This window comes from Pholis gunnellus (assembly GCF_910591455.1).
Source record: "Pholis gunnellus genome assembly, chromosome: 12".
Taxonomy (NCBI): Eukaryota; Metazoa; Chordata; class Actinopteri; order Perciformes; family Pholidae; genus Pholis; species Pholis gunnellus.
Genome location: NC_136539.1, coordinates 15,324,172 through 15,349,649, shown reverse-complemented (window position 1 = coordinate 15,349,649; position 25,478 = coordinate 15,324,172). Strand labels below are relative to the sequence as shown.

General features: G+C 41.8%; 2 protein-coding genes across 2 annotated transcripts; one reads left to right on the top strand and one right to left on the bottom strand.

Moving 5' to 3' along the window:
• Positions 1-1,129: 1,129 nt before the first annotated feature.
• Positions 1,130-7,778, top strand: LOC306703838 (desmin-like). Its single transcript, XM_079169956.1, has 10 exons — positions 1,130-1,782; positions 3,193-3,253; positions 3,486-3,581; positions 4,338-4,499; positions 4,587-4,712; positions 4,887-4,997; positions 5,302-5,411; positions 5,575-5,627; positions 6,267-6,358; positions 6,954-7,778. Exons 1-10 carry the CDS (start codon positions 1,202-1,204, stop codon positions 6,993-6,995), a joined length of 1,434 nt encoding a protein of 477 aa, XP_079026082.1. The 5' UTR covers positions 1,130-1,201; the 3' UTR covers positions 6,996-7,778.
• A 4,203-nt stretch (positions 7,779-11,981) lies between these two features.
• tmem198aa (transmembrane protein 198aa) lies at positions 11,982-23,977 on the bottom strand (the record flags this gene model as incomplete). Its single annotated transcript, XM_079169608.1, has 6 exons — positions 11,982-12,134; positions 12,769-13,079; positions 17,362-17,485; positions 18,504-18,716; positions 19,310-19,548; positions 23,839-23,977. 6 exons carry the CDS (start codon positions 23,975-23,977, stop codon positions 11,982-11,984), a joined length of 1,179 nt encoding a protein of 392 aa, XP_079025734.1.
• Between the last annotated feature and the right edge of the window lie 1,501 nt (positions 23,978-25,478).

The following is a 25,478-nucleotide window of genomic DNA, read 5'->3' as shown; positions in this document are numbered from 1 at the left end:
CAGGGTACTACCGTAGCTCAAAGATTATACAAGATAAATCCTATTGTGAGGCATTAGGATCATCTGCTATATAATAGTATGTGACTTCAGGGATTAAATTAATACAGTGTAAGGTTTTGAAAAGTGGCGGTCATTAACGTGTTATGGGTTGATAAAAGTTATATCTCAACAAAAACAGGAGTGTGCTTTTATGATCCAGTTTCTTTAACCCCGTAAACCTTCCATATACTGAATTATAACAAGTATGCCTGCTATTTCAAACATGTAAAGCTATTTTAAACTGATTTAAAATGCGATGTGATCTATTTCAGTCCACTGATATATAGACTTGTAGCTCCACGGTGGATTATATTTCCTCTGAATGTGGTATACAGATAGCGTTCATGAAACAAGCCCATGACAACTGCAGAGACCGACTGACTCACTCACTTACTCACGCACATACAGGCAGGCACACAGAAGGCCACCGCCCTTTCCGATAGTTGAAACCAGAACCCTTGGACAGCTGAATCGAGGGCACGTAACAGGCACAGGGGGGGAGGAATTAGGAAAGAAGAAGGGCCCGACGGGGGGGATGAGATGTGACATATGGATGACATATCAAGATACTGCAATAAAATGATTTACAAAAATGTCATCAAAGTAATGTCATTTCTCCTGAAAACGAGAAGTCAACTCACTGTATTAATTAAACTAAAGCAGCCATATTATTCTGTTTTTAACTATTACCTTTTTTTCAAAAGCATCCTCATAGTCCTACCAGAAGGGCACCATTTTTGCTCATTTACAGATTAAAGATGATTAGATGAAAGTATCCTGGAGTAGGAATGGAAGAACTTTCTCTGCTAACATTTGATTGGCATCTCCATTGTGTTCTCCCTTTGTGAAGCCATCTTCCACAATGGGCCTTTTCTCAGATGGAGCCTGGATTTAAAATACTTGCAGTGTGATCAATTGAAGGAAAATTGGGTTTAGGTAAAGTGGAGGGGTGGAGTTGGAGGTTGTGGGATTACAGACGGGGTCAATGGAGAGCAAGGGAGGACCGACTGGAGGGGTTGGGCTGGGAGTGGGTGTGGTAAAGCTACAAATAGCTGCGCTCAGTGTCTGGTATTTCTTCACTTCTCTCCCAGTTGCCCAGTGGGACAGTTGGGTCTCAGAAACCTCCATCAAGACCACAAGACAACCAAACAGTCAACCAGCCATGAGCAAGTCTTATTCCTCTTCGGCCCAGACGGCCTCCTCGTACCGTCGCACCTTCGGCTCTGGCATCGGGTCAACCCCAATGTCCTCCGTCTTCTCATCTGGAGGCGGTGGCCGCAGCTCCTCTGGGAGCCGCATGTCTTCCAGAGTCTATGAAGTTAAGAGCAATGCTATTCCCTCCTATTCTTCATACCGGGTGTCCTCTGGTGCTGGGGGAGCCGGGTTCGGCTCCTCTTCAGCCATGCGCACCTATTCTGGCGAGAAACTCGACTTCAACCTGGCCGATGCCATGAACCAGGACTTCCTCAACACAAGGACCAACGAGAAGGCCGAGCTTCAGCACCTCAATGACCGCTTCGCCAGCTACATCGAGAAGGTGCGCTTCTTGGAGCAGCAGAACGCGGCGCTGACGGTGGAGATTGAGCAGCTGAAGGGCCGCGAGGGGCACGGGCGCGTGGCTGAGATGTTTGAGGAGGAAATGCGGGAGCTGAGGAGGCAAATAGAGACCCTCTCCAACCAGCGCGCCCGCGTGGAGGTTGATAGAGACAACCTGGCTGACGACCTGCAGAAACTGAAGCTTAGGTAGGTTAGCGGATGGCTGAATGAGCAGATGGATTGACGTGTACCAATGGATGCACCGTTAAAGAGTATCAATGAATGAGGAAATAGGGCGGAAGGAAGAATGCATGACGCTGATGCGGCTTATTTGTTTTAATGGTATGTTCCAGAAAGCTGCTGAGTGAGGAAGAAGCAAATGTTAACTGTATCACAAATATAAACACCAACTGAATAGTTTAGTCCCGGTCACATTGCATCAGGGGTTCCCAACCTTTTGGGCCTGTGATAACCACCTTTCATAAAATAGGTGTAACAGAAATACTGTTACATTTCTTTTATGTTTATAATGTCATGACCCTTCAGTTTTTTTTCTTGCGACCCCTTGGGGGGTCTCGACACACAGGTTGACAACTGCTTGTCTACATTAGAAAAACAGGGTGACTCTAGTAAAACTAAGATAAAAAGAACACACATTTAAGAAAATCCAAAAGACTGTGACAGAGAACAAGAGAGAGAGAGAGAGAGAGAGAGAGAGAGAGAGAGAGAGAGCGCTGTGATGTGGGTGTATCTCTGAGTGGTCTATTTGTAGCTACTGGGTCAGCTCTTTGGATTTTGTATTCCTGTCACAGCAATAGCAGGCAACATCACTTAAATGGAAGTGTGTATAGAACATTCACTTTTCACTTTCTTTTAAATTGTTGCCTGTAGCATTGAGTGAAGCTTGCCAAAGCACCTGCTGCTCTCACTGAGATCAAAATACTCACAGAGACCCCCTGTCTGTCAACAGTTACAACGCGCGCACGCACACACACACACACACACTCACACACACTCCTTATCCCTACAAACAACCATATATATATATATATACAGTATATTGTTGAGGGGTCGTCACAATATGCATACATTATATGAATGCATTTCTCTCTACATTTTCCAGTTCAGGGGGCAAAGTGAAATGCTTCTTTTCGAGACAGCACCCCCGAGGGCACACCTCTCTGTTCCTTTCTCACTGTTACCCTTCTGACTCTGGCAGTGCGACAGCAGCTGCATCACAGCTTTAGGACTCAAAAAGCAAACGTGTGGGAGTGTGCGTGGGAGTGTGCTCGCAGATGCATTACTCACTTAATGGGGTCTTGCCTTCCTTTTGGGGACAAAATGCACATCCCCATAATGTAGATCATTTACATTTTTAGGTGAAGACTTGGTTTGGTGTGTGTGTGTGGATATGGACCCAAATACACGTGTCGTTGTCTAGTCAGTTCTAATATTATAAGCCGAAAAGTACAGAGCGCAGAAGGCTGGAGGAATGAGAGGTGTAGCTAGTTTATTTGTCTCGTAATTGGTCCCTGGGGAAGAAGCCATGCTCTCTAACACAGTTGTTTTGTTTGTAGTCGTTTGTGTTTCAACCTTCTCTGCCCTTGTTCTCTCCAGACTGCATGAGGAGATCCACCAGAAGGAAGAGGCTGAGAACAACCTTTCTGCCTTCAGAGCCGTATGTTCTCTATTTCCATAAAATCACTGCTTTATATCTAAATACATCTCAGCACATCTCATTTAATCCCCAAAGCCTGAAGTAAAAAGAGAAACACTCCATGCTCACACAACTTTCTTCACTCTCCCACCCACCACTTTATTCCTATCAGCTTCTTTTTTTCCCCCTCTACACCTTTTGACCTCTTCTGTTAGTTATGTTTGAAATTGTTCTGTGTCTGTGTTGTTTCCAGGATGTTGACAATGCCACTCTGGCCAGGCTGGACCTGGAGAGACGCATTGAGAGCCTGCAAGAGGAGATTGCCTTCCTCAAGAAGATTCATGAAGAGGTCTGTTGATATGTCTCTAAACTCTGCAGGCCACCACACCTTCAGTATCTCTATATATTATGTATATGTGTGCTGTATCATATTGCAACTCTGCGTGAGGCTATATTGTAACATTAGATATATCTGAGCCTCTGTAGGCCTGCGGCTCTTCAAAGACATCCCATTCAAACACACCCACTGATATATATATATATATATATTTCTTATGCACATTTACACAGTCCAACACTCTCCCAATACAAAATGCAACTATTTGGGCATATACATAGGTCTTAAGCAAAGCAAATGGAAAACAGTGCAATGGACACATTTGTGTACATTCACCCACAGACATCAAAGGACATACCGAGCTACACACCCAGACATATGCCGGCACAGTTGAGTTCCCTTCCTGTCGTTTTGTCATCTCGGCCTCAGCTTTGACCTCTCAGAAATGCTGAACTGACGATTGGTAGACGAGCATGTCAGCTGTTGTATGTGTGTGTGTGTGTGTGTCTGTGTGTGTCTGTCTGTGTGTGAGGGAGATAGAGAGGGAGAAAGAATGTGGGCATGTGAACAGATGCAAAGCTTTTTATATCTTCTGGTTTGACCAGAAGACAGCTGAGTGGGACCAAAGCTTACTCGTTTCACAATGTTATCCAGTGCTATTCTTGATTTCTAATTTTGTTTCAAGAAATGCACTACCGGGCTAATTTGTGTGGTTTTTTTTTACCTCTATATTAATATTAATATTTAAATTTTCTTGTCACCTTGCAGGAGATCCGTGAGCTGCAGAGCCAGATGCAGGACTCACAGGTGCAGATCCAGATGGACATGTCTAAACCCGACCTGACTTCCGCTCTGAGGGACATCCGTGTGCAGTATGAGGGCATCGCCGCCAAGAACATCGCAGAGGCTGAAGACTGGTACAAGTCTAAAGTAGGGCATGAGCACACACACACACACACACAGAGATAGTCTGGTTCAGCTGTTGTGTTTTTAATACCTCATCCCGTCTCTCCTCAGGTGACTGATCTGAACCAGGCTGTGAATAAGAACAATGATGCGCTGCGTCAGTCCAAGCAGGAGTCCATGGAGTACAGGCACCAGATCCAGTCCTTCACCTGTGAGATTGACTCGCTCAAGGGCACCGTGAGTATTGCCTGCAGTCCCTCTCAGTGTTTGTTCAAACTTTTATTTTCTTAATAAATATATGAATACTTTCCGTCGATGGCACACAGCCTTTGTCGCCGTCTTTTGACCGATTTCATTCTGTGTTCGACCACTTTGTTCCACTTTTAACGGCACGCCTCTGTTCCCTTGTAGAACGAGTCTCTGCTGCGCCAGATGAGAGACATGGAGGACCGCATGACCAGCGAGGCTTCTGGTTACCAGGATACTATCACACGGCTGGAGGAAGACATTGCTAAAATGAAGGTAATTAGCTTCGTGATTTCCAACAGATTATAGAAAGTATCATCAAACTGGTGCAGAATTTAGGACATGTTTCACTCTGGTAATACTCTTTGACTAGAGATCATAGATCTAGCCACTCTAGCTTTTTATTATAAAATTAGGAAAGCTCCAATGGGAACACTGTCTATGTTTGTGATTTTACAGCTATAACAAATACACAACAGCTTTTCCTTCGAACAGCTTTGGTCCATTTACTGTTGAGAATGTGCTCAGTGCTCAGTGTGTGTTGAGCAGACAATCAATATTCTTATGTATTGATTCAAAGGATGACATGGCTCGTCACATGAGAGAGTACCAGGACCTCCTCAATGTGAAGATGGCCCTTGATATTGAAATCGCCACCTACCGCAAGCTGCTGGAGGGAGAGGAGAGCAGGTGTGTGTGTGTGTGTGTGCTGTTCACGTTCGGACGTGGCTGAAGCTAAACAGCTTAAGTTTTGACTTATCTCTCCCCATCTAACTTTTTTTTTGTCATTTGTATTTTAGTATTTCCCTCCTATTATCCGCTTGTGATGTCGAATTATGTGTTTCTCCTTCAGGATCACTACCAACGTGCCTCTCCAGTCTGCTTATTCCTCTATTGGATTCAGAGGTAGGAGCACATTATTCCCTTCATAAATAAATACCCATAAAATCCATTTCACATTCCGGATGAGTCACTGAGGGATAAAAGTAAAGACTAATTATAGCTTGGGACTGTATATGGTAGGTGCTATTTTGAGGCCATTACAAGTGGCGTACCTGCAGTGACACATTCTAACCACCGTGTGGCGATACTTGACGTCTCAAAAGACCTTCATGGCTTTTTATGCACAGGGGCAATCATCAGCAAGCCACACATCAATAATCACACAACTTAGCCCATTCGCTTGATGTATCAATAGTCCAAATGTGCAATTCATCTTTGCCAATGTGTCCCCTTGAGCCACTCTGTGGCTGCTTAAACGAAAACATTGAGCAGTAATTAAGGATGATGTATTAGGTGCAGTGAGTGCAGGTGAGTATGAGTTTGAATATTAATCTTTTAAGTGGCAGTCATACTAGAGCCACAGACTGATTCATGGCTGTCCCCTTCATGTGCAAGGCGTGTCATCGTGTTGTTCAAAGCTAATTCATTGAGAACAATATTGAGCTAATGTCTTCTGACTGAATGAACTTGGTGTAAGTGTAGTAAAGCTTATTGTTTGAGTCTATGAAGTAGTAAAACAGCTGTATGAATGCATCGTTTCAGAGACCAGTCCAGAGTCCAAGCAACCGCGCTCCTCAGAGGTTCACTCCAAGAAGACTGTTCTCATCAAGACCATAGAGACCCGCGATGGAGAGGTTCGAGCACACACGCAAACATATATACTGTGATACTCAACACACCTATCCCAATATACCGTGACACCAGTTTCGAGATGACACTTATCATTTTCCAACTGAACCATTTTCATTTGTTATATTCTTATGCAGATGAAGTATTCTATGAGCCAGGGCGCTAGTGCCCAGTCTGTAAGTCTGGTTCCAATATCCCACTATCATCCCGTTCACTGGGCTGAAGCAAACTACCAGATTTGGGCCTAAAATAGGCCGAAGTTCGCATGTGGCTATGGCAGCAAGGACAGAATGGATCCTGCAGAGAGTATAAAGCAGTCTATTGAAATCACAGCTGCAAAAAAAGAATTCTCTAACTCCCTGAAATCTTGTAGTTTGTGCCCACCCTTTATAGACACATAAGTGAACCTCAACACTCCTCACCGGCTTCCTTGAAGAAGCTTCACTTTCAGTGCCCGTCCCCACGCACAGCACTTCACTCCAAACGAAAAAAAATCCTGCTTCACTGTTGATGAAAAATACTGTCACGTATTATCTGCAACACTCTACAGTCCTTAACGTAGATAATTCATTCTTTTTTTTGTATCTTTCTCCTCCTCAGGTTGTCAGCGAGTCCACACAGCATCAGCAAGACATCATGTAAACCGGACGAGGCAACGTTAGCAACACTATATATATAACCAATTAATACAAAATAGTACAAAAAATGATATTTTTCGACCACGATTTAAGCTGAGCCTATTTTTAGGGACACGATTTAAGCTGAGCCTATTTTTAGGGACAGAACGCTTAACATTTAAGATGATTTAAATGTAAAAACAAAATTATATGAGGGAATCCAACAAGTTAAATCTTTAGACATTGTACTACAGTATATACATCTTACACAGGACAGATGCAGTATGGTCAATCACTGTCTTTGGCCTGGTTTTAAAATATGGTCATTCCAAGATTTATGCTTTATTCATGTTACTTTCCTTCTCTCAAAAACACCTGGATTTGTTATATCTTGTCTGCAAAAATAATTAAATGGCAAGAATAGAGTTTCAAATTAACGACAAGGCTTTGTGTGGGCCCAGTATCCACAGGGAGGTTTTCAAGGTGCAAGACAGAACAATGGGCCTCAAACACGATGGTCAAAAGTAATATTGTAATGTTTACTTTTCACTGCACATATTCCAAGTCTTTCTGTGCAAATGTACAAGGATATAACTTGATTAAGAAGGCTTATATGTGTGTAACGGATTTAAGGAAAGTGAGATGTTGTGTCTGAAACATAGGCATCTGATGAAAAAGGAACTCAGTCATGTTTGAAGTTTGAGCTCAAAAGCATGTGCTGTGTGTTTGGTTGTATGAGAATGGGTGACCATGTTATGCTGCTTCCCTGTGGCCAGAAACTCAAATAAAGACAGTTGTTACCACCGTTTGTCACCTGAGTCAGCCAGTTTCTAAAGATGTTGTATACATAGCACGTATTGTCTAAGACAGTCTCCATTTTAAATGTACTCATTAGTATTCCTCAGATAGCGCGCATGCCTTTGCGTTGGTTCCTTTATGGACTACTTCTACCCACTGCATTCATCATCTGATGTGAGCTGTTTCAGCTTCCTGTAATGATACCAGCTTTCCCAGCCAAGCGTAGCCGTCGTCTGTTAAGATTTAATTCACTTTTACACAGAAAATAGGAGTTGCCTCCCTGTTGAAATGATCAGCAACAGGACTGATCTCGGTGCAAAGAAAAGTGAACAATGGCTTGTTAATGAGCTGGCCTCCGTCGTGCTTTGTTTCTCGCAGGAAGCAGATTAGCACAGCATCAAGAATTCTATAGTCCATGCCGTTTGTGTCTGAAGTCACTGGACTGAAAATGTCAGCAAAGATTAAAAAAAAAAAAAAAAAAAAAAAAAGCGGGGGTAGAGGAGGAGAGCGAAAAGAAAAATACAGCAAAGGCAGACAATAAACGAGCATGCAAGAAAGAGAGCGAGACCGGGAGAGAACGAGAGGGTACAAATGTAATGAAAAGGTTACTCAGACACAAAGAAAAAGGGACGAGGCTGAACAAAGACACAGAGAGGAAGAAAGTGAGAGGCAGTCATTTCAATGCTTTTGAGCCACGTTGATCAGAACTTTCTGTCTCTGTCACGGTTACTTCGCCACTGCCCTCAGCTTCCCAATCATTATAGGACAATAAAAAAAAGGGCAGCATGTTCCTCTTCCATTTCCCTTCAAAAGAAGTCAGCCAACGTCTGTGACCTCTCCTCTATCAGCTGGTTGAACGTATATGTTGAGGAATTTAAGTAGAAAATGTTACACATGGCTCTTTTGTCGTGCTGCTTTAAGCTTTTTTTTTTTTAAACAGAAAAATACATCAAGGTGGAGACATCATTTACAATACAGCCAGTTCTATAAACTACGTGAAATGCATATGTGTGTGTATGTGTGTGTGCCTGCACGCACTGACACGCCATACCTGCCTCCACATGTAACTGTACATTTGTTCTATTTTCTAAGTGTTAGGTGTAGTGTCAGACCATGCTCGATAGCACCTGACCGTTGCAACTTCACGCAACACCACTACATAGGTTAGCTAGGTTAGGAAAGTGCAAGTCAGGCAGACAGGAACGTGTTTGTGGTGGTGGTGCGCATGATTTTTTTACATGCTTCAGAGAATATTTGTTGTTTGTACTCATGGATGCACCTCTGTATACATAAATCCCTATGTAGGAACAGTGGAGACAACAAATCCATCAGATTGTAGAATCACAATGTTTATCATATTGTAGGTCCATATAAATTCATGCTATCAATAATAATAATAATAATAATAAGGTGATTTGTACACATTTAAACAGGGTGGTAGGAAAATGAATTGTCGTCTCTTCTCACAATGTGGAGCAATTATTAAATTACTGATGGTTGCTGATAATCAGTTGAGGCTCAGTTTGCTTGCTGCTCTTCAACATCACACGCTGAAAGAACAGGATGAGAACGATACAAGTGCATCCACCACCCAGCCAAACCAATAGGACATACAGTAGAAACACGATGTAAAACAGGTCCAATCTGCTGGATAAATGACATAAGCGGTCATGGTGTAAACATGAAAATTAGAGTAAAACAGTTGCACATTTGAAAATTATTTACAGTTCAATATCTACAACAAGTATTTCCCCAACAAATAATCAGTAGCGATGGGCACAGAAAACAGAAAATGTATTTCTATTAATACATTTCAGGCCAACAAACGTTTTGAATTACCATTTTGTCATTTTGTTGTCCTTCAATGTTAATGTTAAAGACATTGATGACTGGAGTGAAACCCCAAAAGAAGACCAAAACAGGACTGAAGTGTAAGCAAAAACCCCAAGTAACACTTGTACAGCCACTACTGCAAAACATTATTGGCATAACAATGATACAGCAGAATAGAAGGGGGCTGAGCACAATGCATGTCAAGAGGAGGGAAAAAGAAGAGAAGAGAAGAGTTGATCCTGTGGCAGAATAGGCTAAGATTGGTCCTTTCATCAGTCATTGTGCACCCTGGGACCAACTAATCCCAAAATGGAAATCTGAGGTTTTCACATGACAACAGTGACACACTGAAACACTGACACATTGGAAACAGTTACACAAGGATTCTCATGCAGTAATGGGTTGAGGTGAGAAAGATTGGTCCTGGTGCCAAGCCCGTATTTAGATATTTAGTATTTAACAGTACTGTGGAATCTTTTTGTCCATCTAAACCTCATGAAGTAAAATCTTGGTAGTGTTGGTCTTTATGGTGAGGAACTACAGTACGTCAATTCCAAAGAGGTTCAAGTAAAACAAGTTCCTTTGTTCCTGAAAATACTGCTTGTACAAATCTAACTCCCTCACCTTTTTTCGGATGTTTCGGCACAACGACATTAATGCTCGGAGCGCGTTTGAATTCAAAAGCCATTCACACGCAAATGCATGTAACACACGAACATATGCACACAAAAACAGTCAAGTCTAGAAACAAAAAGGTCTAGCAGTAAACATGAGAGGGCGCTATTTGCAAATGATTTCATCTTTTCATTATGTTTCATCATTTACAGGAGATTATCTTCCTCCTCCTCCTTTTCATCATTTCACACTTCATCCAAACTATAAGATTCACATCTTAAACAGGACCGGTATACTGGCAAAGAAAAAGAAAAAGAGGAAAAAAAATACAGCATTCACGACAATGAATCCCCCTCTCATTGGCCAGTATGTGGTGCAATCCATCACTTACCACAGGGCTTCTGTGTCCACTCACACACACACACAAACACACTATATTTAACATTTTCACTGCCATGTACTGTCCCCTCCAAACTCTGAATTTCAACCGTCTAATTCCTGGATGACCAGTATCAGATAGCAGTTTCTTGTCTTTGTGCTTTAACATTATATTGACACAGCTGACAAATTCAACAAAGGTCGACTTTTTCTTGGATAACGAGAGGAAAAGGGACGTGTGAGCGTTCAGAAACACTTCAACGAGGATAATTCACATAGCTTTCAAAAAAGAAGACGGGAGGTACGCATGTGTTTCCTGCTCAGGTCCGTGGTGAAAACAGCTGGCTGTCGAGGAAAAAAGGAGATTGATGAGATGCAAGCACGTTCCCCTTGGAAAATGGCATAAATGTAGGCAATGACACATGGAGTGCTCGTGGGTGAAATAACATTAAAATTGTCTTCGGTGTTAACTCTTTGATCCTATGCACACGTTCGGCAGTTTGAAGCAGCAGTAGACTTGTGCTGCCATGTCTGGATTCACACAGGCTGTCAGGGAAGATAACAGGCTGACTTCACGTACACCTTCCTTCACACAGTGACCTTTCAGTGGAGAAAATGATGAAGAAGAGCTGCCTTTCTGTTTCGGTGTTAGCTGTGTTTTCTGTTGTTGTTTTCCTGTCATATTCCTCTGAGCGCTCTTAATGGAATCCTTGAAGCAAATCGTTTCCTCCTTCATTTCCCTTGAACTAAAGCTGCTGTGGAAGGTTTATTGAAGGTTGTGCTACCTTGACTCCATGGAAGCCGTGTGATGCATTTGTATCTGAAATGGTGCAGCTCTCCTGTGGAGAAAGTGGTGTTTTGATTGTTTCCCCCACTGCAATCCCACTGGAAATCACTTATTATGGCTTGAAGCAACCAGAACATTCTTTAAATCAAATGTTCAACGGAGATGTTTCAATCAACTCCCCACCAGACTGGTCCATTATTTCCAGTGTCCTCCAGAACAGTACATACAAACAAACAGGTTTCAAATCCAATGCAGTATGTGATGACTGTGTTTGAGATTTGACCAAGCAATCAGTTCTTGCTCCATCCAAAAGAAGAGGTGCTAGTGTTGTGTCTTGACGGTCATAAAGAACAGAACAGGACCAAACCGGTCACAAAAATACAACTTGTAACAGGTCTGAGAGGAGAAAACCAGTGTGGGACTCACCACCTTATTGGAACATATTGTGTTCCTGTTGGGTTATTAGGCTATTGATAAGGTTGGCACATAGGGTTAGTCTTTCTATCCCTAACAGTGACAACGAGGTTTGAAGTAGCCTTGTGTAATTGTGTGTGTGTGTGTGTGTGTGTGGCTAGGTGTACGCATGTTAATTTCCCTGTCTCAGATGCGAACTGGTGGTCCACTGGGAGCCGTGAGGGGCACTCGAGAGCCGCAGTCGTAGTCGAGTTCGGCCATGCGGGAGCGGCTCATCATTCGACTGTGGGAGTAGGCTCGTCTGTCCGTTTGTCTGTCCCTGAAACTCTTGATGTAGCTCTGTGGACAGACAGATGGTACATGGTTGGGGTAGGAATATACAGTGCACAGGCTGACAGTAAAGTGCACAAACAGCAGCCGTGAAAGAGTACACTTCCAAGATCAATAGCATTCTCGTATCTGTCTGTTCAATATGAAGGTGGGCAGATTGTGTTACCCTCGTACAGAGCCAGGCTAGCTGTCTCCAATCTTCATGCTAAGCTAAGCTAATGGGCAGCTGGCTCCAGTTCCATATTGAACGTACTAACATGAGAGTGGTATCAGTCTGCTCATCTAATCTAATAGTCCTAATTGCTTTCTAAAGAAAGCAATTAGGACTATTTCCCAAAATGTCAAACTGTGTCTTTAAAGGTGTAATGAGGAATAAGTAAAATATAGATTTTGATGAAGGAAAATTATTAAAAACAGATTGAAAAAGGATCTCTGTTATCTGTACATCACTTTTCAAAAGGGGCGTTTCAGTGAAAAGACACATTTTTATATATTTGTTTTTTTGAAATAGAAACATTGAAAATATTACCAGAAAGCATATATTTATTATTTCTTGAAATATATTAAAAGTATGACATTTTAACCGACATAGCTTTGGCCTAACTTCATTTCATCTTAAGAGTAAGGAGCCCCTGCGTCTCACCGGTGACAGCACATCTCCATCAAAGCGCCTTTTAGGGTTGGCCTTGCGCTGGTAGCCCGGTTCAGTCTGAGGAGGCGGGACTTTAGGTGGCTGGGAGCTCTGGGCTTGGTGAGGGTGGGATGCCACAGGGTGATGGTACTGCTGGTGGTGGTGGTGGTGGTGATGGGTGTGGGCGTGGGCTTTCTGCTTGTGGCTGGTCTTCTGGTTCTCTCGTTTTTTCTTCTTTTTGTTCTCCGTCTCTTTTTTCAGCCTCTCTTCCCGCTGTCGGATCCGCATGAGCTGAACCCTCCGCTGCTGTCGACTCAAAACCACTGGAGACAAAGAGAGCAGAGATGTGATAATGTGTGGAGAGCGAGGGAACGACAGATACTTATGTCTTTGATAAAGAAAGAATAATACAGCCTTTATAGTGAAACAAAACAATTAAGTAAAGAGGAAAGGAGGCATTAAAATGACTCAGACTGACAAAAAACAAGAGAAACCTTCAATCAGATGTTTTTGAATATTTAAATTATATCTTAAACGCTGATGGTTAGCCATCCCTAAGAGAGGTTATTGTAAGGACAGAGAAGTTATTGTAAGGACAGGCTTCAAAAAGAAAAAGGAAGAAAGCCCCCACGAACGTCCATTTCCTCATTTCCTTCATTCTATTCAGTCCTTTGGCAGACAGATCATTTCCCTTGCAGCATGTACTGACATATTGTGAGTAGGTGAGTGTGTTCGTGTTATTTTCACACTCATCCCAGCAAAGGATGCCCAAAATCCATCCTGTCTCGCTGTCCATTGATTAACCCGTGTGATTATTTTTAGTTATGCGTGTTTTGATTCAGCGGTTTTCAGCCGGGGAATTATTTCATGTTCAGGTCAAAAAAGTTGCGGCACAACAACACCGCTGAACCTAATAAAGAAGAGATGAACAGCATGCGTCACAGTTAAAGCGCGTGTGTGTGTGTGTGGGTGGGTTGGTGTGGAAGTGTTATAAGGTCTATTGTTGTTTCTTTGTGTGGGCGGACAGCTAACTAGACACCATCTGCCAGGGAAACTGCTTAATGATACCCCCTTTTCTTTTCCTCAGCTCACCCCACCCCAGGCCCCTCTGGCAACATGCTACTGTGTGTGTGTGTGTGTGTGTGTGTGTGTTTGTGTGTGTTCTTGTACATCTATCTTTGTGAGGATTAATATGAGCTTAAGACCTTGCGAGGGAAGACGCTTTGGCCAGTCCCTACTTCTTTAAAAAGGCCGTTTGAGAGTTTAGGTTCAGGTTTGGCTTAACAATTTGGTTGTGATGGTTCAGGTTTGGCGGTTGGGAATGAATTATGTCAATCAAGTATTAAGTACACATGCGTGCGTGCGTGTGCCATCATTGTCCACACAAGCATACAAAAAAAAAACATGCAAGCATATGCGTGTTCATCCGTTCATGGCTGCGCCATACTCAATCAGCTGACAGACAGATGATTTTCCTTACTGATCCACTCGGGTGACCTGGTTACACGTTGTGCCCCAGTTTATTACCCGCCACCTTCCCCCAGTACACCTGCTCCCAATTTCCCCCCTCTCCCTTTCCCCCATCCTTCTTTGTCTTTCAATACAGTACTTTCCATAAAAACATTTTTTTTTTAAAGCTACATTTAAGGATACATGCTGCATAGATTTAAAGAGGCACAATGGTGACCCTTACTGACCGGGCTCTTATCACAAAGCAGGAGTAACTACAGTAACATTCATACTGCTCTTGCTAGAGCCTCTCCCTAATTATTTTCCCCAAACACAGGCTGTATTTTTTTTTGCTCTTGTTATTTTTTTTGTGACAGTTTTTAGCCTGCGCTGTTTTGGCTTCCCTCGTGTGCCTACTCATTTTTAGGTCTCTTTCCCGCCATAGATATTGCACATTTTTCAAAATAGTACTAAGAAAGCTTCCTCTATCTCTTTGCCCCACACCCTCTGACTGGAAGCCACGGCAGCCTGCTGTTTAATCCCATTATTTGAGCCCATGTGTGACTTTTTCGAAGACACTGTTTAACTCTGCATGTCACACACCAGCAAAGATCAAGTGTAAGAGTTCATGTGTGTGTAGTTAGTGCAAAATTGAGCGAGAGACTTTGCCCGTGTATATTTCTGCCTCCGTCTAAGGCTGTTTGTGTATATGAGCTCTGTGTATTGAGTGCTGCATTTACACTGTGTGTGTGTGTGTGTGTGAGTTTGATCTTGCCATCTGTGTTGTGGTTGCTTTCAGAACAGATTAAGGCTGTCTCTGTCAATGGCACGTTCTGCTGATAACACTAACGTTGGTGTATTCAGACTCTCCTTCACAAACACACACAGTGTTCCCCGTCCTCACAATGGCTGTAATTTCTTAAGCTGCCGATATAACTGCCTATATAATAAAATTAGGATAGATCGGATAGAAAATGGCACCAGTTTGTTGTGGCCTTTATGAGACTGATACTGGAACAAGCCTCATCATCATTCTGTGTTCTTGGTTCATGCTTACTGAGTAACTAAGATTAAAGTTAAAATAAAATATATAGACATAATTAAAATGTTTTAAAACTGAATTGAATTCATCTTTAATTAAACATCCAAATACGCAAACTTCAAGGACACAGTCCCTAGTGCTCGGACATAGCAGCAGCCGCCCTGTTTTTTTTAATTTCTATTTCCTATTTAAAACGTATTTAACCAGAAAAAAAGCCTCATTGAGGACAATCGCCTTCACAAGAGGGTCGTGGCCAAGACAGGCAGCAGTACAGGCAAACAACACGTCTGTAACAACAGCTACAGAAAGTAACATTTCAGATAAGACTCAGTTCATCACATACTGGGTCACACAGAGGCGAGCTCAGTTAAAGCATCTACAGCCTGATGTACCTTCCTCCAACTCCTCCAAACTATTTTTGAAAACACTTAGAGACACCAGCTCCCCGAGACCAAAATCAATCTGCGACAAATTCCGAAGCCGCAGGAGCAGCATACCTAAAAGCCCTTTTCCCCATTTCAAGAAGGACGTTGGGTACAGACAGCAAGAGTAAGCCTTGTGGATATGTCACAGAGCAGAGACAGTACCTTTCAGATGGATGAATTTAAACAGTTATGAAGGAATCAAATTAAGAATGTCTTTATTAACAAGGACATGTCAGTGATTCGGATAGACGATGCAGGATGTGGTGAGTGAGGGTCTTAAGATCCTGTAATGAACCTCAAGGATCCATGGATTACAGTATCTAAAGGGTGAAGGCATCGACAAGATGCATGCATATATAAAACATCAATCACAGACATAAAACTAGCAGCAACTACTCCCCTTTTTGCATCAAAAGAAAAGCAAGGCTTTTTTTCTGAAATAAAAACCCAGCCTCAGCTGCAACTTTTTCACAAGTTGCTGAATCTGAATCTTAAAAGAGAGCGAATCGTCAATTAAGAATCCCAGATATTCAAATGAGGATACAGCCTCAACCGCATTGCCCCTAAAACTAATAACAGACGGAAGGTTGGGTGGAATTTTCTTCTTGCCGGAAGCTTGTGTCTGTGGCCTGCTTCGCCCTAACGCTAGAGCGGACACCGTGAGGTGAGCACCGCCTCTATTGGATCAGCAGTTTAATCCATCGTGTGCTCCAGGTTGGATCAGAAGCTGTGTCAGACTGTAGCTTTATTTCAGCAGTATTTCATAAAGATGCGTGTTTGTGCATTTCCATGAATACATTTGCTTTTCTTACGTTTTTATTAAAATCCTCGACGGAAAAGATCAAAGTCTTGGCAACAGTTTTCTGGCATGTCGCAAAGACACGTCCCTTCAGCCTCAGACACTCATTTCACCCAGGGCGCTGAATTTGTATGGAATTTTCCAAACCTGCCATTCCCTTTATCCAGGATATGCCGCTGGTCTATTCTCACCTTTCTATACCACCTGACCCCGACACTCACTCAGTAGCCCTTAATCCATTTCCCCTGCATGTACCTGTAACCTGTAATCTGTCTCCGCTACTGCTTCTTTTAGTCCAACTGCTCTACAAGTGTCTTGATTTCAGTCCTGAGGCCTGTTGTCAATACTGACAACTACATAGTTTTACATAATATCCAATTACCAATGCAAAAGAAACTATAGGACAGTAGAAAAACTCTTACTTCGTCCAGTTTTTTATAAGGTCAGGGTTGCTGTTGTTTTGTGAAATGATAGTAATTGGTCTTCATAGGTTATAGTTTACTGTAAGAGAAACTCATATGATGTTGTGCTTTTCTGGCGATGGAAACACTGTTGTATTCATGTGTTCACACCTAATCATGAACCCCAGACAGTTTAAGAACAACATCATGTCTTTGATCAATAAATCTTCAACAATTCTTGAATTTGCCTTCATATTCTTTTTTTTTTTAATTCCTAAAATGATCAACATACTGACATCATGTGACACGATTTCCATCTCATTTTCATAAAATCAAAACTAGTATCTCTTGCTGCCCAGAAGCAAAATAAAATATGGCAAAATGGTGTTTCTAAAACACGGTGCTCCCACCACAACAATATCTGTGTCCAAAATGAGCTTTTGAACCTATTTAAAAGAGTCTGCTTGTGTGTGGAGCAGCATCACTCACCCTCTGTGTGAGAAAATCCCTCGGCAGTGACCTTCCATTGGATCAGCACTCCGAGGAGGGACAGGACAGGCCACACCCCCAAGATGACCCAAGTAAACCAGCACACTGACCTCTTTGGCGCCACCTGCAAACATTACATTTACAATTTTAGATGAACAATTTCATTTTAATTCAACCATTCATATGTGCAAAACAACTAGTTTCTCACTATGGGGGACACTTTAGTCCGTTTCTCAAAAGCTCTGTAATTAAAGTTCTCAGAATTCCTGCAGTAAAAAGCATGACGCAGTAAAATAGCAACAACAATGTTAAACATCAAAAGTTTGTCTTAAAAAAGAAACATAAACCACAGTTGCTCCAGTAGGGCCTCTAAGTGTCTACATGCAGAAAATCTTTGGGGTTAGTAAAATAAAACAACCTCACCTCTTCTCTGTTGAGTGAATGAAAAGAGGTCTGATAGGTATTTGGAAAATGTGACAATGGCTGAGAATTAGATTGGGGCAGTGTTACAAATCAAATACAGACTGTGACAAATTTAATTAAGGACCAAAATAGATGACTGTAGAAACTGAATAAATGAAGATGCTTCAATACAGGGCACGGAACTGTGTGACAAGTAGGTAAAAGATTCAAATCATATGCTGTGGCCATTTCTGTTGCCAGATCACAACCCAACTGATCTCCTGAGGGAGATTTGGGATCAAATGAGGGAACAGATTTCTGATTAAGCCTTTGCAGGCAGTTTTTGCAGTATGAACTGTTTTATGCCAATATTGGATTTCCAGGATTTTTGCATTAGTGTTGTCAGCTATTTCATTCAAAACAGACTTTCCCATTTGGGTATGTTATCTACAAATGGATTTTCAATTGCATTTGTATGAAGCTGACTGTATTCCTTTATACCACTATGACATCATACAATTACATACACTCTATTTAAAGATTTATTATCCATGCTCAACTCCGCCTCAGCCTTTCCTTCGTGCACACACATATCAAACGCACACACACATGGCCACCCACAGACATAAAGATTACTCACACACAGAAAAGAAAAACATGCCTCAAGGTGACTTCAAATAAATGAATAGCATTTCTTTCTCCCTGTAAGAGTTTACACAGAAACACACAGACGAGCTTACCCGGAGTCTCTCGTAGACGTAGTGTACCAAGGCAAAGAGCTCTATGAAGTAGTCCACGGTGACAGTGATGATTGCGGAGCCGAAGGTGGCGGTGGAGAGGGTGACGAAGCAGCGCTGCCATTGAAGAGTGAGGACGGCAAATAGCGTCCCAGAACCCAGGAGAATACCCAGAGGAACCCACACTGTTCTGGGGTGGTAGAACTCCTCCATGGCCTTGGTGAGAGAGCGGAGGGTTACTTTTACTCTGGCAGTTGGCTTTTTTTTTTATCTCAGTTTTTATTGTTTTAATCACCAGAATTAGGGCTGTTTATGACAGCAAAAAATATGACCGCATCAATTTAATTTGAATGGATGTGTTAATTGCAGCAAAGTCAATCCACAACATGAGTTTGTCTGAACTGTTGGCATCACGGCTTGTAGTGACAATCTTTAAAAAGAAAATAGAAGACCTGAAGGCCTGTCTAGTGGTGTGGTTTGCAGTCAGTTATTATATCACCTTCGTGGTTTCAAAGTGCTGCTCTGCTGCTTTGTAGCACCCTAAATGACAAGCTAAATAGAAAGCTAGCTAGCTTGTATCAAGACGCTGGCATTACTGCCGATGGAATCATTTCAATGTCATTTCAACATGTCGTTCTACAGGACGTCCTGGGTACACTTGCCACTCTCTGATGTGATCGGGCCCAAGAGGGTTTTTGTGTGATAATAGTACAAGATGCCTATTATGTACGTATATGTTATTTTCCTTGACGTTCTGTACACAGATCAACATGAATCTAAATAGTGCAGAGTCAAATGTGTCTCCTCACCACCAGTGAAGCCACTCCTAACAGCAGGCCCAGCAGCAGGCCCACCATAAACAGTCCCACGCTGCGGACCAACATGGTCACCAGGCCACACAGGGTCCCGATCCCCAGGCCGATGCCCACCGATGCCTCTACGCTCAGCTGAGTGTCCATCACCCTCTCCTTGTAGCACAACATGAAGATGACCACAGAGCCAAACATTAGGCCTGTGAGGAACAATACGGCCTTAAAGCAGCGATAGCCTGGAGGAGAGTTGGGAAACAGACCACTGTCAGGTTATCTCCAGCATACAAACGCGGGTACATGCTGTACATGACTGTGTATATTATGATTTGGTTTCTCTTTAAACACACAAATCAAAGACAACATATGGTGACAGCGAGAATATGTATTTGGGGACCATTTTATAATGAGGTAGCCTTTGTAAGTAGTAACCATAGACATTCATGTTTTACAGATAAGCCATCAAAAGCAGCCTGATTTAATATTGTATTCTTTTTGTTATGCTTATATATTGAAAAGTTTTCTCATTGCTGACTGAGTGTAGATTGCTTTTGCAAGTTCTTGAAGATAAAGGCTGTTGTAAACAGAGAACATAGGGATGATGCATAATGAAAGGGCAAAAAAACAAACAACAGCAACCTGCCTGTGGTGGGTGAGGGATGCATTTCTTCATTATGAGCAGATAAACCGTCTCTAGAAACCTTTCTGAAACTGCTTTAAAATATGATAATCATCGTATTACAAAAGGTCATCCACATTAATTAGTCAACAGGCCTGCTGAATAGAACAGCTGCTCCCCTTCTTTTCTTTTTCTTTTCCAATTGAATGCTCCTTCCCGTCCTTGGCTGTCTCTCTTTATTTTTATATCTTTCACCAGTTTGTCGCCATTATAATTTGCTTTATTCCAACGAAAAAAGACAGCAAAGCATTGAAAGCTCAAATCATAAAGAGGTACAATCTCCCTGGCCCTTGCTTCTGTGTTTATTAATATTTGCATCTCCCTTTCTATTTGCTCGATAGTTCCTTCTTTCTCTGTCTGTCTCGAGGGGATCCAACATCAGATTGTTATCTGTGTGTAATCAGGCATTGCACAGCTGAGCCAAACAATACTCTTCCTCCCAGCCAACCCACTATCCATGCTCCTCGTTTATTTGATGCACCTAGCTTTCTTTACTTCCTTCTGCTCGATCCTGTGTGTTTTCCTTGGTATCTTTCGGCCACCAGGCCTTTAAATAACAAGTGCGGTGAAAGCCGCTGTATTTTTTCAAAGCTGTTTTCTGGCTTCTGTAACAGCATGTCTGACCCATCCTTCCCTCTCCTCTCCTCAGTCTTATCTCCCCCACTGTTCCCACCCTCCTACTTCCTCTTTTGTTCCTCGTTGCTTCCCTTACTTTTCTTCCAGCCATCAAACCTTCCATCCCATCTGTTCACTCTGGCTTACCCAGCACTCCCTTCCTCCTCTCTTTTCTTTTGCCTCATCCATCTTGCCCCTAAAGCATCACTCATCATTAAAGCTCATCATTTGTTGTTTTTTGGGTCAAATAAATGACAGCTAACATTTTCTTCTCAAGATGATGGAACTAAACCAAATTATGTAGTTCTATCAGCAGGGAGATTACAATTCAGACTTCAGAAATGTAATTTCATGTGTGAGTGTGGCGTTTCTGAACAACGCCAACAATATCCATTGTGTCTTGTTTGCAGAACGGTGTTTTTGTTTAGAGCAAGATCTGGCACTGAGGGTGAAAATGCACCTTCTCTTTTTTTGAAGTATGCTGTCAAACAAACAGAGAAACAAACAGACAATAGATGGTGTAGGACTGATTAGCAGTATTTAAAGTAAAATAATGCCGTTCCATCCTGCAACACGACGCCTTTCTGTTCATTTTATGGAAGCGTGTATGAAACAAATTTTATAATCAGTGTGATTCTCTAAAGTAAGGTTTCTGTCAACTGGAAACTTTCAGAGTTGGTGTTAATTGTGTAGTACATAAAACCAAAACATTCCAACATTTAGCTTGCTAAATGCAATGATTCCAATGTTAGCATGCTAATGAAGCTGATTTAAAGTGGCGTACGGCGTGCTCTTTTGTCTGGCACCCCGCAAGGGCGAACTTGACATGTTCTGCCCTACTAGTGGTGAGGATCTACGTATAACCTTTTTCTTTCAGGGCCGTGAGCCAAAATGGTCTTGTTGCGTGCTGTCAACTTTGGTAAAATAAAGTTGTTGGGTAAGCTGTTTGTAATGCAGGGACTGACGCTCCTGATGCTTTACCCAAGACATACAGATTGAATGTCAATATCAGCTGTACGCTTCAGTGAATCTCCCTCTTACCTATATGTGTGCATTGTTTGCTTAACAGGAGACATTTAATGTGTGTTGCATTGAGGTTCAATTACACACATTTCTACCTGCTTCATAGGGGATCATTTAGAACTTGCATGGCTCTATGTTGTGTTATTGTTTGGAAATCTAAATGTCAAAAAAGTATCTTGTAAATCTATTCTCCAATAGCATCTGTAGCTCGTCCTGGTGGTCAAGTGTTTACTGATGCATCACTGGAGGAGAGCTCGAGTCTTTCTTTACCGTCTACTGACCAGTAAAGGCAAAGTAGCATAAAAAAACTATTTAAATGAATCTGATCTCGGGTGCCTGTAGTCCTACAGTCCTTTGCAAAACCTATACAGCAAGATTAAAATCTCTGACACTGCCTCTTTACCTAGGAAATAGTTGCAAGTAAATGATTAGACAGCCCTGTAAGCCAACCCAAGGCAATATATTAAAATTAATTGTATCTTTGCACAAAAATGCATGAAACATTCTGAAAGCAAAGTCATTATCTGAGCATATTTATGGGATTTTGTACAATTTTGAATCCATAATTTTTGGTTGCAATGAAAACAACTCCATAACAGCAGATCTCTGTCTCTCTCTAATTATTTATTGATTCCACATTCCTGTAATGACTTTAAATCCAAACTCATTAGGATGAGCAATCCTTGTGGAGCAATCCAACACAGTTACTCACTGTTACTCACACAAAATTCAGCCTTTTTTTTGTCTAAACATACGAATGGACCCATGCATAAAGCATGACTCCTGGTGTTTGATGGCACAGAGAAAACAAACCGGCCAGGCCTGGTGTTTTGGTTTAATTGCAAAACTCTGTGCTTCCTTTTTCTTTCAGCAGTGCAGCTTTTATTTGAAAGAAACGGCAACATGCCGTTGCATACGGAGAAGATGTTTTTTTCCCCTGTAACAGACAGCAGGCAGTCCAACTTTTTAGTTTGTCTGCTGATGACATCAGTTTGGGATAGGGTGTAGAGAAACAGATATTCTGGGATTTGATGGAATTCTAAGAACACATTCAAACATACAGCAATGCCACAATAGCTTCGTCTGTAGGAATGAGATTTTAATATTGATTCACATCGCCAGAAAAAAAGAAAACCTCTGTGTACTGCTCCTAAATCAATAATATCAGAGAGCAGCAGAGCAATATGAACTGGAAATGAGATTTCAGGGCTCGTTGGCGACATGTTGCACTTTCCAATTATGTGCTGGCACTTACACATATAGGAAGTTATATCAGCTGCATGTCAGTCTTAAGTGTTTCCTTCGTGTCTGTCATTAAAGCTATGTTTGTTTGCAAAATCACACTGCACGAGTGACTTCTGATGGATGATATACATTTGTATACATTTTGACATTATTCTGCTCAGCTAATGTTAAAGGAATAGTTCGACATGCTGAGAAATATGCGTCTTGCTTTTTTGTTGAGAGTTAGATGAGAAAATTGTTTTCGGTGAGTAAGAAATAACAGCCAAAAGATGGTTTATTTATAGCTAAGTATGAAGCCTAGAAACAGAGGAAAACAGCTATGGCTCTGCCCTAAGGTAACGAAATATGCCTTCAGGCACCACCAAAGCTCAGTAATTTACATGTTATATCTTGTTTGTTTATTACGTACAAAAAACGGAATGTAAAAACAACTCATTGTTATAGTACGGGGGGGGGGGGGCTATGGGGTTAACTGCATCAGGCTATTTCTTGGCTGGCTGCAGTAACTTGGACACATCCTCTTTACACTTGTACCGATTAAATAAAAATGATACAATGTGTTAACTAATTAGCTTTAGATGTGCTAGTTGGGACGATTTTGTATCCTTTGCACAGAGCCAGGCTAGCTGTTTCCCCCTGTTTCCAGTCTTTGTGCGAAGCTAAGCTAACTGGCTGCTGATAGTACATTTGCATATAAAGTACAGACATCTAAATCTTGGCACAAAAACAAATACGTGAATTTCCCCAAAAATGTTGAACCATTCCTTTGATGACCGAACAGGACACATTAGTTTCTGTAGGTATATTAAATGGGACTGGGGTGAAAAGACCTCTTGTGCCAACAATAGAGCAGCAAGGGTACTCTTAACTGATGGCAATTAGCTCTTGTGGCAAGCTGTGTTTTAAACATGCCTATTAGTACCAGCACAAACCTTCTGAGTGAAGCCTTGTCTACATCCACACTTACCAAAGAAGCAGTATATGATTCCAAAGAGGCAGCACATGGAGCAGACCACTGAGGGAACAATCTCGTATCTCCTCTCAATCTCCTGGTCACACTTCAGGCTCACCTCAGCCAAACCCAGGAGTTGGTTGGTGGAAGTCATGGTGACAGAAGTGAAGGGGGGGTTAGGTTTAGGGCAACAGAGGAGGAGAGGGGTTAGGAGTGAAGGGATGACTGGATCAGTGGGTCTCACCCATCGAGACGTGTCTACCTGCAAACGTGGGGCATAGAGAGAAAGTGATAGAGAGAGAGAGAGAGAGAGGGCAGGAGTGAGAAGAGGGAAAGAAAGAGAAAAGAGTGATTATTGATTGCTCATTTCAAGTACTCAGCTGCGAGTGCTGACAGGGCAGTAAGCATGCATTACAATTTTGAAAAAAAGAAACACTCCAGTAGATCACAGCCACTCTTAACAACGACTGCTGCAGGTGAAATGACTGCATGCTCAAAAATAGCAATTCAGCCAATATCATTCACTTGTATATACAGTGAAGTGGCTGCAACAAATAGTTGCCAAGAGTTTGAAAGTATTCGACCGTAAGCAGAAGATCTGCAGCACACACGTAGTGGTTGCCATTGAAAAGCATTCGCATAAATGTGCATGTCGTGGGAAGTATAAGACTGGCAATTTTTGTATTTGTGCCAAAAAGCTTACATTTTTCGGAAGGTTAAAAAACAAAAACAACCCTTAACCACTACTCTAATCACCCACTGGAAATAATACATCAGCAAATACTCACTCACTGTTGTCACCGTCAAGCTGAATGACTGCTCTGTCATAACTTTATACGGTACAAAGCAGTGCTGCAGTATTGACCGTGTATCATGTTTCACTGTTATTATGAAACACTCATCGGGAATAGTAGTATTACATGTATTGATTGTTCATGCTGCATATGCTGAATACAGTGGATGGCCCTTGAGCAGCATTTAGTGCAACATATGCCGGATTTATGATAAATAGACTAAAGCACCAGGTAGACTGCAATGTTATCTAGTAAACAACTAAAATATGATGGTTACGGTCTTACAAGATCAAACTTCAATATACTAATAACAATGTCAAATGTAAAGGAGATGCTACTGGAATGTGTGTTTAAGTGCAAAAACAAGAAAAAAAACATGAGCAACCAAAGAGCCTATTTGGGCTTTGAGGACTATAGGACGTCAGGAAACGAACCTCTTGAAACAAAGGTCTATGAGTGCTATCGTTTTCACCATTTGGGATGAAAACGGCAAAACTTACAAGACAAAAGCAGCTGCACCAGAAACACATCACATACAAATGAAGAGTGGGTAATGATTATAAGAAAACAATAATTTAGTAAAAGCATACATTGTATTCATTAAACATACAACATCAATGTATAAGCACGGCTATATTGCACCAGTTAGTGTGATTACCAACTGTAAGACTCCACTGACTACATTTCACTTTCATTTGTAAATGAAGCCATAGGGCAGCTTTCGCTGTTACACTGAGTGTCGTTTATGAGCAATTACTGGTTTCATGATTCATATTCTGTACACAGAGTGTAACTTATATCACAAGCGCTCATCTAATGAGATGTTATTTAGAGATTTTCTGTCACACAATACAGCTCAGT